The sequence below is a fragment of the Geotrypetes seraphini genome, chromosome 12 (assembly GCF_902459505.1).
Source record: "Geotrypetes seraphini chromosome 12, aGeoSer1.1, whole genome shotgun sequence".
Classification (NCBI taxonomy): domain Eukaryota; kingdom Metazoa; phylum Chordata; class Amphibia; order Gymnophiona; family Dermophiidae; genus Geotrypetes; species Geotrypetes seraphini.
Window position 1 is genome coordinate 72,561,396 of NC_047095.1, and position 12,606 is coordinate 72,574,001.

A 12,606-nucleotide genomic window follows, 5' to 3' on the forward strand; every position below is an offset into this window, starting at 1 on the left:
GGGGGAGGGTATAAAGTTATATTAAGGTTTGATCAATTGATAATATTTATATGATATTTTTGATTAAAATATTTGTGGGAAGGGTATAAATGTATGTTTTTAAGATGATGTTGAAAGAAGAACAAGTGATGTTTACAAGGTTTAAACGATGTAATATTGTGTTCTTGATGTAAGATGGAAAAATGAATAAAGAATTTGAAAAAAAACCCATTTTCTAACACTTACTTTGCATGGAAGAAAAGGGCCTCGGCAGCCATGAACATGTCGCATAACAAAATGTGTCTTATCAGTGGAAGTAGAAGACCGCCTACCTTTCTTCATTCCTGTCCATTCTCTGCTGCTCATTGCCTTTCCTCTGGGCCTTGAGTCCCACTCACCCTCAGTTTCTGAGAAGTTCACATAAGAGCTGCCATACTGAGACAGCCCCTTAATTGATCCATGAAACCCTCACACCCCAGTCCTAAACCATAAGTTCACTAGTGAGTCCTCACGGCTACCTATGGGGCTAACATGTCATTAAAGTTACACTAGCAGAGTCATCCTCCAGCAACTCTATTAACCACCTTCACTCTGTCTAAAGTATTAATGAACTGTCTCCAATTTCAAGACCCTTCTCCTCTTGCAGGCATGACTGCTTAAGAACTCCTGATCTCACGATTTACATATATCAGATTACATAGACTGTGCTAATAGCTTTTAGTCCTTCATATTGTTTGAATGAATTTTCATGCTGTGTAGCTTATTTTTTCCCCCTTCATTTTGTCATAAGAATTGCCATCCTGGGACAGACTGAAGATCCATCAAGCCCAGCATCCTGTTTCCAACAGTGGCCAACCCAGGTCCCAAATACCTAACTAGATCCCAAGTTGTAAACCAGATTTTATGCAGCTTATCCTAAGAATAGAAGCAGTGGATTTCCCCAAGCCATCTCAATAATGGCCTATAGACGTCTCTTTTAGGAAATTACGTAGCCAAACCTTTTTTAAACTCCGCTAAGCTAACTGATTTTACCACATTCTCCGGTAACAAATTCCAAAGTTTAATTACACAGTTTGATAAAGAAGGGGATCACGAACAGATCAGAGAAGGTTATCATGCCACTGTACCGGGCCATGGTTCGCCCTCACCTGGAATACTGCATCCAACACTGGTCGCCGTACATGAAGAAAGACACGGTACTACTTGAAAGGGTCCAGAGAAGAGCGACTAAGATGGTTAAGAGGCTGGAAGAGTTGCTGTACAGCGAAAGATTAGAGAAACTGGGCCTCTCCCTCGAACAGAGGAGATTGAGAGAGGACACGATTGAAACATTCAAAATACTGAAGGGAACAGATTTAGTAGATAAAGACAGGCTGTTCACCCTCTCCAAGGTAGGGAGAAAAAGAGGGCACTCTCTAAAATTGCAAAGGGATAGATTCCGTACGAATGTAAGGAAATTCTTCTTCACTCAGAGTGGTAGAAAACTGGAACGCTCTTCCAGAGTCTGTCATAGGGGAAAACACCCTCCAGAGATTCAAGTCAAAGTTAAACAAGTTCCTGCTGAACTGGAACATACGCAGGTAGGGCTAGTCTCAGTTAGGGCACTGGTTTTTGACCTAAAGGCCACTGCGTGAGTGGACTGCTGGCACGATGGACCACTGGTCTGACCCAGCAGCGGCAATTCTTATGTTCTTGTGTAAATCTACTACTTGGTAGCTTCATCGAATGTTCCCTAGTCCTAGTATTTTTGGTGTAGCAGTAGTGTGGAGTAAGGCAACACCTGCACACACACTTCTGAGACTCACACACTGCAGCAAAGCAGCTGAGACCCTTTCATTATCAACACCAGCAGCAAGGGTGTTTATGAGCAACTTGAAAAAACTGAAGGTGGACAAAGCGATGGGACCAGACGGGATCCATCCCAGGATACTAAGGGAACTCAGAGAGGTTCTGGCGAGTCCTATTAAAGACTTGTTCAACAAATCTCTGGAGACGGGAGTGATTCCTGGGGATTGGAGGAGAGCGGTTGTGGTCCCTATTCATAAAAGTGGTCACAGGGATGAAGCAGGAAACTACAGGCCGGTGAGCCTCACTTCAGTTGTTGGAAAAATAATGGAAGTGTTGCTGAAAGAAAGGATAGTGTATTTCCTTGAATCTAATGGGTTACAGGATCCGAGGCAACATGGCTTTACAAAAGGTAAATCGTGCCAAACGAACCTGATTGAATTTTTTGATTGGGTGACCAGAGAGCTGGATCGAGGACATATGCTAGATGTAATTTATTTGGATTTCAGCAAAGCCTTTGATACAGTTCCTCATAGGAGGCTGTTGAACAAACTTGAAGGGCTAAAGTTAGGACCCAAAGTGGTGAACTGGGTCAGAAACTGGCTGTCGGACAGACGCCAGAGGGTGGTGGTTAATGGAAGTCCCTCGAAGGAAGGAAAGGTGACTAGTGGAGTCCCTCAGGGTTCGGTGCTGGGGCCAATCCTGTTCAATATGTATGTAAGTGACATTGCTGAAGGGTTAGAAGGAAAAGTGTGCCTTTTTGCAGATGATACCAAGATTTGTAACAGAGTAGACACCGAAGAGGGAGTGGAAAATATGAAAAAGGATCTGCAAAAGTTAGAGGAATGGTCTAATGCCTGGCAACTAAAATTCAATGCAAAGAAATGCAGAGTAATGCATTTGGGGATTAATAATAGGAAGGAACCGTATATGCTGGGAGGAGAGAAGCTGATATGCACGGACGGGGAGAGGGACCTCGGGGTGATAGTGTCCGAAGATCTAAAGGCGAAAAAACAGTGTGACAAGGCAGTGGCTGCTGCCAGAAGGATTCTGGGCTGTATAAAGAGAGGCGTAGTCAGTAGAAGAAAGAAGGTGTTGATGCCCCTGTACAGGTCATTGGTGAGGCCCCACTTGGAGTATTGTGTTCAGTTTTGGAGACCGTATCTGGCGAAAGACGTAAGAAGACTTGAGGCGGTCCAGAGGAGGGCGACGAAAATGATAGGAGGCTTGCACCAGAAGACATATGAGGAGAGACTGGAAGCCCTGAATATGTATACCCTAGAGGAAAGGAGAGACAGGGGAGATATGATTCAGACGTTCAAATACTTAAAGGGTATTAACGTAGAACAAAATCTTTTCCAGAGAAAGGAAAATGGTAAAACCAGAGGACATAATTTGAGGTTGAGGGGTGGTAGATTCAGGGGCAATGTTAGGAAATTCTACTTTACGGAGAGGGTGGTGGATGCCTGGAATGCGCTCCCGGGAGAGGTGGTGGAGAGTAAAACTGTGACTGAGTTCAAAGAAGCGTGGGATGAACACAGAAGATTTAGAATCAGAAAATAATATTAAAGATTGAACTAGGCCAGTTACTGGGCAGACTTGTACGGTCTGTGTATGGCCGTTTGGAGGAGGATGGGCAGGGGAGGGCTTCAATGGCTGGGAGGGTGTAGATGGGCTGGAGTAAGTCTTAACAGAGATTTCGGCAGTTGGAACCCAAGCACAGTACCGGGTAAAGCTTTGGATTCTCGCCCAGAAATAGCTAAGAAGAAAAAAAAAAAAAAAAATTTTTAAATTGAATCAGGTTGGGCAGACTGGATGGACCATTCGGGTCTTTATCTGCCGTCATCTACTATGTTACTAAGGGGGAAAGAAACATTGGGAAAGCCATGGCCTCAGCATGTATAACATTTACAGTAAAGCAGAGAAGAGAGACTTTCAGGGGACCCTGTCTTCTCACCTGTGCTCTCTATCATATCCTCCTCAGAGCTGATATCTGCGAGGCTGAGGTAGGAGGCCGACTCCTCACTGGCAGAGAGCACCTCACTTGACTGCTTCCTCTGTGTATCATGGCCTTTGGCTACAGGGAGAGAGAATGGGCAGAGCTGAGTATTCCACGGGCCAGCAAGAGTAAAAATTTGTATGAGCTCCAGCTCAGGTTTCTACCACTAGAGGGTGAAGCTGCAGTTTTGGCCCAAACCAGTATGGCAAAGGCTCCACCACCCATAGGCCCTTCTCAGGCCTACCTTAGCAGCCCTGGCATTCTAGTGGACAAGAGAAGTGGAAGACGCATTACGTGTTGGCTCTCCACTACTCAAGTGGAGGGGGAGGGCCTGAAAACTGTTAACTCTCAAGCATATGATGGAGGGGAGGTCTTATAACTCACAGGTTCTGTGCCAAGGAATGCAAGGGCTCAGTCTGTTGTCTTGGCTAAGATTCTTCATTTCTTCCTTTAGGCTCATTACTGCAGCCCTGGGGAGAGAGTGACTTTGATGACATTAAAGTTTACATAGGAATTAAGAGGTAAAAGAAGTGATCTGGGAGAGGAGGAAATCAGCATTGTGAATACAGTCACAGCCCACACCAGCTTTTCCAGGGTACATAAAGAGAAATGATGTTTCAAAACCAGCTGCTGAAACTCAGAGCTTGAACTACAATTGCTGCCACACTCTATACAGTCTGCTCCTAGAGAATTATTATTATTATTATTTTTTATTCTTTATTCATTTTTCATCTTACAAGTGTATCAAGAAATAACATTTGAACTTAAAAACATCACTTGATATTCTATTACAATCAACTTAAATTAATGAAATTATAACCCCCTCCCTCCTATCCCTCCCATATCATTTGCATTCACATATATTATACAATATAATCTTTCCTATTAATCCAAACATTTAATAAATAATCAGAACCCCCCCCACCCCTATCCCATCATTTCAATTGTATTATTAAGGGAAAATGTTAACTATTCATTTATTATACACTGACATATAAAAACATGAAAATTCAATTAAAAAAGTACAATGATAAAAAATACAGTGATAAAAATCCAACCGGACCCGGAATTTTCATGTTTTTATATGTCAGTGTATAATAAATTCTCTCCAGAACATCTGTATCCACAGTTTTTGTTTTTGTTTTCCCTGTGGATTATTGGGTCTCCCCATTTACTTTGTTGTGCTGCAATCTCAGGGTAGGATAAAATTGGAAACAGTGGCAGCGAGTGATATGTGAAAACCTGGACATTTGCTATTTCAACAGCAGGACCACAGAAGGAATTTTACAATTGTGTGGTGATAAGATTAATTTTATTTTATTTTTTTCAAATTCTTCATTCGTTTTCAATCTTACATCAAGTGCACAAACAATAAAACAATACAATTAAACACATCACTTGACAATCTTTCTGATTTATCTTACAATACATAAAATTACCACCCTCCCCTCCCATCATTCCTCTATTATTTCCCCAATAAGAAAAATGTAAAATATACCTCCCCTCCCCCAATCATTAGACAGTGTATATTACAATAGAAAATGGTGTTTACTCATTACAATAAGAAGTTAATGGCTCCCAAATTTTATTAAATTTCTTATAGCTTCCTTGCTGTATAGCTATTGCTCTTTCCATTTTATATATGCGACATAATGAGTTCCACCAGAAATTGTAATTGAGTCTACTGTAATTTTTCCAATTACTTGTGATTTGCTGAATGGCGACTCCTGTCATTATCAATAAAAGTTTATTGTTATGTGATGATATTTGGCTCTTTTTCCTCATTGACATACCAAATAGTACTGTATCATAAGATAATGCCACATGCTTTTCCAATAAACAATTTACTTGATCCCAAATTGAGTTCCAAAAGGCTAAGATAAAGGGACAATAAAACAAAAGATGATCTAAAGTCCCTACTTCAAGATTACAGTGCCAACATCTATTAGACTTTGAACTATTTAACTAGTCTAACTGGGGTCCAAAACACTCTATGCAGAAGAAAAAAACAAGTTTGTCTCATAGATGCTGACACTGTACATCTCATCCTCCAAGACCAAATTTGTGGCCATTGAGATGCTGAAATTTGATGCTTAATCTCAATGCTCCAAATATCTAAGACCATTTTTGGTTTCTTTAACATATTCACTTATAATTTTATACCACTGTGCGGCCTGGTGTCCCAGAAAGTCCGCCTGAAAGCATAGAAATTCCAGACTATATTGCGTATTCAGATTTTTCCATTCAGGGAACCCTACCTGAATGGCCTGCTTCAGTTGCAGCCACCTAAAACTTTGTGATTTATTAAGACCATATTTATGCTGCAACTGTGAAAAATCAAGCAGTTTACCATTTAAAATAACATCATTTAAAATCCTTATACCTGCAATCATCCAATAAGATAAGATGAATTTTAAGAAGATGTTTTGTTCAGATCTTTTATTAATCAGATTACATTTTAGAAATTTGGTGAAGCTCTGTGAAAAAGGATATTGATAAAGTCTGTTTAATTGATGCTCAGATGTTTTCTGTGATGTGTGTGGAGAGGGTGTTGTGTTACATTTGAATTTCTAAGGTTTGTTGAAATCCGCTTTGACTTAAAGTGGAATAGAAATGTTAAAAATAAAAATAACATTGTTTTGTAATGAATAGATACCATTTTTCTTTTGAAGATACACCATGTAAGGAAGGGAGGGGGGAGAGGTTGTTTGGATAAAATGTTGAAATAAAATTAATAATAGGGATGGAGGGAGGGTAGGGTAAGGATTTATTTTAAGTTAATAGAGGATAATCCGCTTAGAACCGCAAGGCACAAGCGGAATAGAAATCTATAATGTAATGTAATGTAATAATGATAAGTTTTTCAAGTGTTTAACTAAGTGTTGTTTCTTATAATTCTTGTACACTTTCTGAGAGGGTAAAATGAATTAAGCAAAATAGTGTTGGGAGGGAGGGTGGATTATGGGTTTATATATATATATATATATATATATATATATATATATATATATATATATATATATATATATATATATATATATACAATTGTTATTGTCTTGATGGATTTATCAAGTGTTGTTTCTGAGACTATGTATGATTTTTCTTGTACACTTGTTGAATGATTAAAAAGGAATAAAGAATTAAAAATAAATAAATAAATAAATAGAGCGAGATTTGCCTGCCAAAGAGTCAGTGTATGCAACTCAATCTTGAAAACTCAACTGGCTAGGTGGTCCCTGAGGACTGGGTTGAAAAGTTGTCTGGAAGGGAATTCCACAGAGCTGGTGTCAAAAAAAATAGAAAAGCCGATTCTCTAGAAAAACTTAAACAAGGTCAAGAGAGAGGAATCACAAGATGACACTGATGGGGGGTATTTGTTTGGTTGGTCCGTTTTTGGGCTCTCCTCAGGGGTCATGGCGGCATTGGCCTTTTTTGTACCTGTTCATCTTCCTTCCTTAGCTTTTGGCACTCTGAGGTGGGGCTATATGCTGGGATGGCCTCCCCTCTTTTTTCAGCATGACTGGCTAATTCTTTTCCATTTTTCCTGGTTCAGTGGGATATCGGTTAAATTGATAACTTGGAACGTGAATGGCGTGACCTTCCCAGTGAAATGGCAAAACATTTTACAGACTTTAAATCGCCATAAGGCAGATCTTGCATTTTACAGGAAATGCACTTAACTTCCAGTGAACATGATAAGTTTAAGCGGTGCGTGGGTGGGTAAGGTGGTAGGAGTAGGGACAATCAATAGGAAAGCAGGAGTCCTGATCCTATTTCAGAAGGGTCTGGACATGTCAGTAGGTAAGATCTGGTTTGATGTGTCGGACAGTTTTGTTTTGGTCCATGTGATCTTGAATAGGTAACCATTGCTATTATGTAATACATATGCCCCAAATATGTATTTGAAAAAGTTCTATACAGCATTGTTCCATGCGCTGAGTCAGTGGCAGGCAGTGCCTATTGTGATGGGTGGTGACTTTAATATAGTACATGACCCCGGCTTGGATAAAGATCATCCCCGATCCACGGAACGCTTTGACTCTAAGGGCATTCCTCTTTTATGTTCTTCATAGGATCTCTTTGATGTGTGGCGCACACTTCACCCAGGAGAGCGAGACTACATTCACTTATCTCATGCTCATGCCTCTCCGTCTCGAATCGACTACTGGTTATTATCTAAGAGTTTGTTTTCTCAAACGCGCATGGCAGGTACAGGGCCCTACAGTGTCTCAGATCATGCTCTCATCTGGTGCATGTTGGGACAGTCGGGGACCAGATGTCTCGTTGGAGATTTCTTTCCTTCTTTTATCGAGATACTGGTGTTCAGGAGTTTCTGCTTAGTAAATGAAAGGAGTACAAATTACATAATGCGATTCGCACGGAAGACCCCGTTTTATATTGGGAGGCAGCTAAAGCCATGTTGAGGGGGGAAATTATTTCTTTTTTTTTTTTTTTTTTTTCCTTTTTATTTTTTATTTTCAATTATTTCTTACGTGAGTCATCGGAGGAAAGCCTGGGATCGGGAGATTCTGCACTTGGAGAAGCAAGTGAAGGCAGATCGGGTTTGGATCGCTGCCGACCCTCCACAGTATTTGGCTTGGTGTAATCTCCTCCATATCCTTATGTTACTGGAACGGGATCAGATGTGTTTCTCCTTTAAGAAGAAAAAACTTTTTCTAGAAATCTGAGGAGCTTACCTACATTCTCTGTCACTTTCGGCTAGAAACCTTATTCTTAACTCTTTTTGACTCCTGGTATTGCGAAGGAGGGAGTCTGGTTGTAGATGGAGGGGTATTGGGGTAATTTGTGTCTAAAATGATGTTGTTACTTGGAATTTTCATCAATAAAAATTGTTGAACTTCAAAAAAAGGAGTGTGTAGTCTGGAGTGTTTTAAATTGTGTGTCTGTGGGAGGGGAAGGAGAGGCTCATGGCCCCAATTCTGATTGATCTGAAAAAGTGTTGGGAACAAATTATTCAATGCACCTGAAGATCAGACCTGGAGCCTTCATAACCTTCAAACAAGTCAGGCAAATATTCAAAGCCACAACAGCTTGAATATTAGCCCTGCTCCCCCTTGCTCAGACTAATCCAGCCATCAGGGCAAGTCCAAACTGCATTCAGTGCACCTCCAGACCCAGACTGAATGCCCTAGAAAGTAAAGGGCCAGAAGGCTGGGGGAGGAGCATCAAGAGGTTCAGGAGAGAGTGGAGAAGTGTACACCTATTAAGCTCCATGATCTGAAAAAGCTCCCTTCGGAGGCAGCACTGGATGAGACAGTCTCTTACCTGAGAGCCTGCAGCTCCTGCTCTCGCTCCTCACCTTCCAGCTTCATTCTTTGCCAGTCCACAGACTGTGACTTGTGACTGCTCGCCACGTCCTCCAGCATCTGGCAGACAGGGAAACAGAGCAGTACATCAAATGTAGAGACTGTGAAGGCCTATGTAGAGACCCTGACTAGGGTTGGGCATGGACAGGAAGAAGCACCAAACTGAGCCCCAAGCCTAAGTTTCCAAATTTATTGGGGGACTTACTATCCCTCTTAGCTGTCTGAGGGGAGGGGAGAAGACAACACCTCGGAGTAGACTCTGTTTCCCCAACTGTCAGGAATGGCCATGAGGTGAAGGCCAAGAGAGTACCAAGTATAGGCATCGGAGAAGAGATAGGTCTTAAGTTCAGATTTCAATTTAGGTAGAGAAGTCTGGAGTCTGAGGGTGAGCAGGAGCATGTTCCATAGCCCAGGGCCTTGGATGGAGTGTCCAGAATTCAATCATGGAAAGAAGCTCTATAGCCAAGACTCAGTTTGCATAGCTTGTCCTGTACCTGACAGGTTCTGTCCTGGAGCTTCTTCACACTGTGGCTGTCTGAGATCTGGTGGTGAAGGCTTTCCTCCTGCCTTCCTGCAGAGAAACATAGAGGAACTGGTGTCTTGGAGGTGCTACTAGAACACTTCTCTCTCTCTCTTTCCCCCCCTTTCCATCTCTAACCCCAGTTCCTATAACAGATCTCTACCTTTGCAGCATCTGTGTCCCACCATCCCACATATCTGTGCCGTTTTGCAGCAGCCCCAGCATCACTTTCTCCTAATCCCTGGAAGGGTGATTCTTGTACTGCCAGTCTGCTTACTTACGCAGGTCTTGCTTGAGCTGAAATATTTCTTGTCTAAGGTCTTTGCATTCTTGCCAGAGCTTTCGCTTACTGGAACAGAAGGGAGATGGATCAAAGGGTCAGGGACAGCTTGAGCTAGGGGGGTGAAGAAGGTAGCTGTGTGCTCACATACCTGTCCGTCAGTTCCTGCTGCAGGTACATAGAAGATGCCTGTTCCAGGCTGGTGCCTCGGTCACGGGAAAGCAACGCCTCTTCTCGCAGGCTGCGTAGCTCACTGAAAACCTCTCTTCTTAGTTCTGACATTCTGCTTTCGAGGGTTGGATCCGAGAAGGTACGAGGGACGCTCCGCAAGCAATGTACTTCCTCTGATTCCCCAGGAGAGAAGATTGACAAATGCATATATAGAAACATTAAACATGATAGCAGAAAGAGACCACCCAAGCACACCGACTGTTCAGTTCTACACTCCTTTCCCTCTGTGATGGTTCTAGGCTTTCTTGAGTTCAGCTACAGTTCTTATCTTCCCTCTACTATACCAGGAGGTCATGCCACACATGTAAAGAAATACTTCTTCGATTACTCCTAAGTCACCTCCATCTTAAGCCCTCTTTCTGTTGAAAGCACTGGAAAAAATCCAGGTCTGCTCTCAAACTCTCCTTTCCTTCCTCTCCTGTTCATTAAACCAGATAGAACAGCTTTACAATCAGTTACATTTACATTAAATCAAGCAATTGAAAGTAGACATAAGGAAAACATGTTTAACTGTCTATTTAGTCCAAAACCAAAAAGTGTTCCATCATTTTTAAAAGGGAAGAGAATTGCCTTTTATTAGTAAAAAGCATTGGAACATTGTCCATTTCATAGCTATTTTTGGATGGCCTGGGAAGATACTATGGCTCACCTGTATGAAGGCACTTCTGTTCCAGACCTATTATCCTCGTACACATTATAGTGAAGGCCACTGGACCTATTTTTGGTCTCCAGAACTAGACAGAGTACTCAGAGACCTCCCCAGAGACTTACATCCTTTTTCCTGCTGCCTAATCACTCAAGAATCCTTCTGGCTTTTGCCATCACCTCTTCTGCCTTGTTCTATGTTTCTCTGTTACCTGTTTGGCCACCCTCAAGTCCTGCTGGTCTTCTGTGGTCAAAAGTACTCCACCCCTCACTCAGGTTTTTACAGCCCAAATGCATGACTCTGCATTTTTTTTTTACATTAAATCTACATCATTCCTCAAATTGTTCTAGATCCCCCTGTCTATCCCATTACAGATTTTTCCCTACTTACTATATATATTGTTGGAGGGTGGGGGGTTGGGTTTTGAAGACTAACAACAAATTATAGAACAAATGGTATATGTTATTATATTATGTAGGATGTCTTTGCTTGAATACAATTTTGGAGGGTGGGTTGGGGTTAAATCTTCTTTTTGAGAATTTGTAGAGTTTCAAGTGATGTTGTATATTGATTGTTGATTTTTCTATACACTTGATGTAATATTTAAAATGAATAAAGATATATAAAAAAAATAAAATAAAATAATTTATATTCTGCATATCCTACAACTCTATGCGGATTACAAATTATTCAGGTACTCAAGCATTTATCCCTAACTGTCCTGGCGGGCTCCCACTCTATCTAATGTACCTGGGGCAATGGGGATTAAGTGACTTGCCCTGAGTCACAAATAGAGAGCTGCACGGGAACAGGGACGACGGGAATCCCGCGGGTTCCCTCTTCGGGTCACGGGGATCCCGTGGGGATGCCCCCTAGGGTCATGGGGTTCCTGCGGGGTTGGATGCACTCGAGCCGCGACGCTCGTCTTCATTTCCCTATCTGCCCTGCCGCAACACACAGCTGACCGGAAGTCTTCCCGATGTCAGCGCTGACGTCAGAGGGAAAGGCTTAAGCAAAGCCCTCCCTCCCTCCGACGTCAGCGCTGACATCGGGAAGACTTCCGGTCGGCTGTGTGCTGCCGCAGGGCAGGTAGGAAAAATTCAAGGCAGTGGCGTACCAAGGGAGGGCGGTCCGCCCCGAGGCATCCTTAGGGGGGGGTGCAGAGCCGGCCAGATCCCCTTACCTTCGTGGCGCTTTCCCCCGATCGACCGACCGACAACAGGCCTGGTCCGACAAACCTCCCTGCCCTGTAGCCGGGCCTGTTCTGTTATCGGGCGGGCGGGGAAGCGCCATGAAGGTAAGGGGCAGGGAGGGAGAAAGGGAGGAAAGGTGGAGTGGAGAGGAAAAGACGCTTAAGAGAAATGGGTAAAACTGATGGGGGGAAGGATGCTGAAAGCACTGGGGAAGACAAAGGGGTGGAGAAGGATGCTGAAAGCACATGGGGAAGACAGAGGGGGGAGAAGGACGCTGAAGGGAAACGGGGAAGAGAGAGTGGGGAGAAGACACTGAAGGGAAATGGGGAAGAGAGAGTGGGGAGAAGACGCTGAAGGGAAATGGGGAAGAGAGAGTGGGGAGAAGACGCTGAAGGGAAATGGGGAAGAGAGAGTGGGATGAAGACGCTGGCAGGGAAGAAGACAGAGATGCCAGACTATGGGGGGAGTGGAGGGAAGAAGATGGGTGCCAGACCAATTTGGAATGGGAGAGAAAGGGAGAGGCACAGTAACAGAGCAAGTGGAAGACACAGAGAAAAGAGAGATAATGGATGGAAGGAATTGAAATGAGAACGTGAGGAAAGCAGAAACCAGGTAACAAAGGTAGGAAAAAAATTATATTTCTTTT

At 42.7% G+C, this 12,606-nt stretch overlaps 1 protein-coding gene across 5 annotated transcripts in view; it reads right to left on the minus strand.

The window, feature by feature from the left end:
- Positions 1 to 12,606, minus strand: part of LOC117346379 (golgin subfamily A member 6-like protein 1) — a 41,478-nt gene that overhangs the window by 1,430 nt on the left and 27,442 nt on the right. For 4 of the 5 annotated variants that reach the window (XM_033915841.1, XM_033915840.1, XM_033915844.1 and 1 more), the window contains exons 5-10: positions 10,042 to 10,234; positions 9,892 to 9,959; positions 9,585 to 9,661; positions 9,050 to 9,150; positions 4,148 to 4,233; positions 3,722 to 3,841 (exon numbers count right to left, since the gene is read on the minus strand). In XM_033915841.1, coding sequence (XP_033771732.1) covers positions 3,722 to 3,841; positions 4,148 to 4,233; positions 9,050 to 9,150; positions 9,585 to 9,661; positions 9,892 to 9,959; positions 10,042 to 10,234 — 645 coding nt within the window. The remainder of the gene's footprint in view (positions 1 to 3,721; positions 3,842 to 4,147; positions 4,234 to 9,049; positions 9,151 to 9,584; positions 9,662 to 9,891; positions 9,960 to 10,041; positions 10,235 to 12,606) is intronic. The other variant, XM_033915845.1, reaches the window with a different exon arrangement.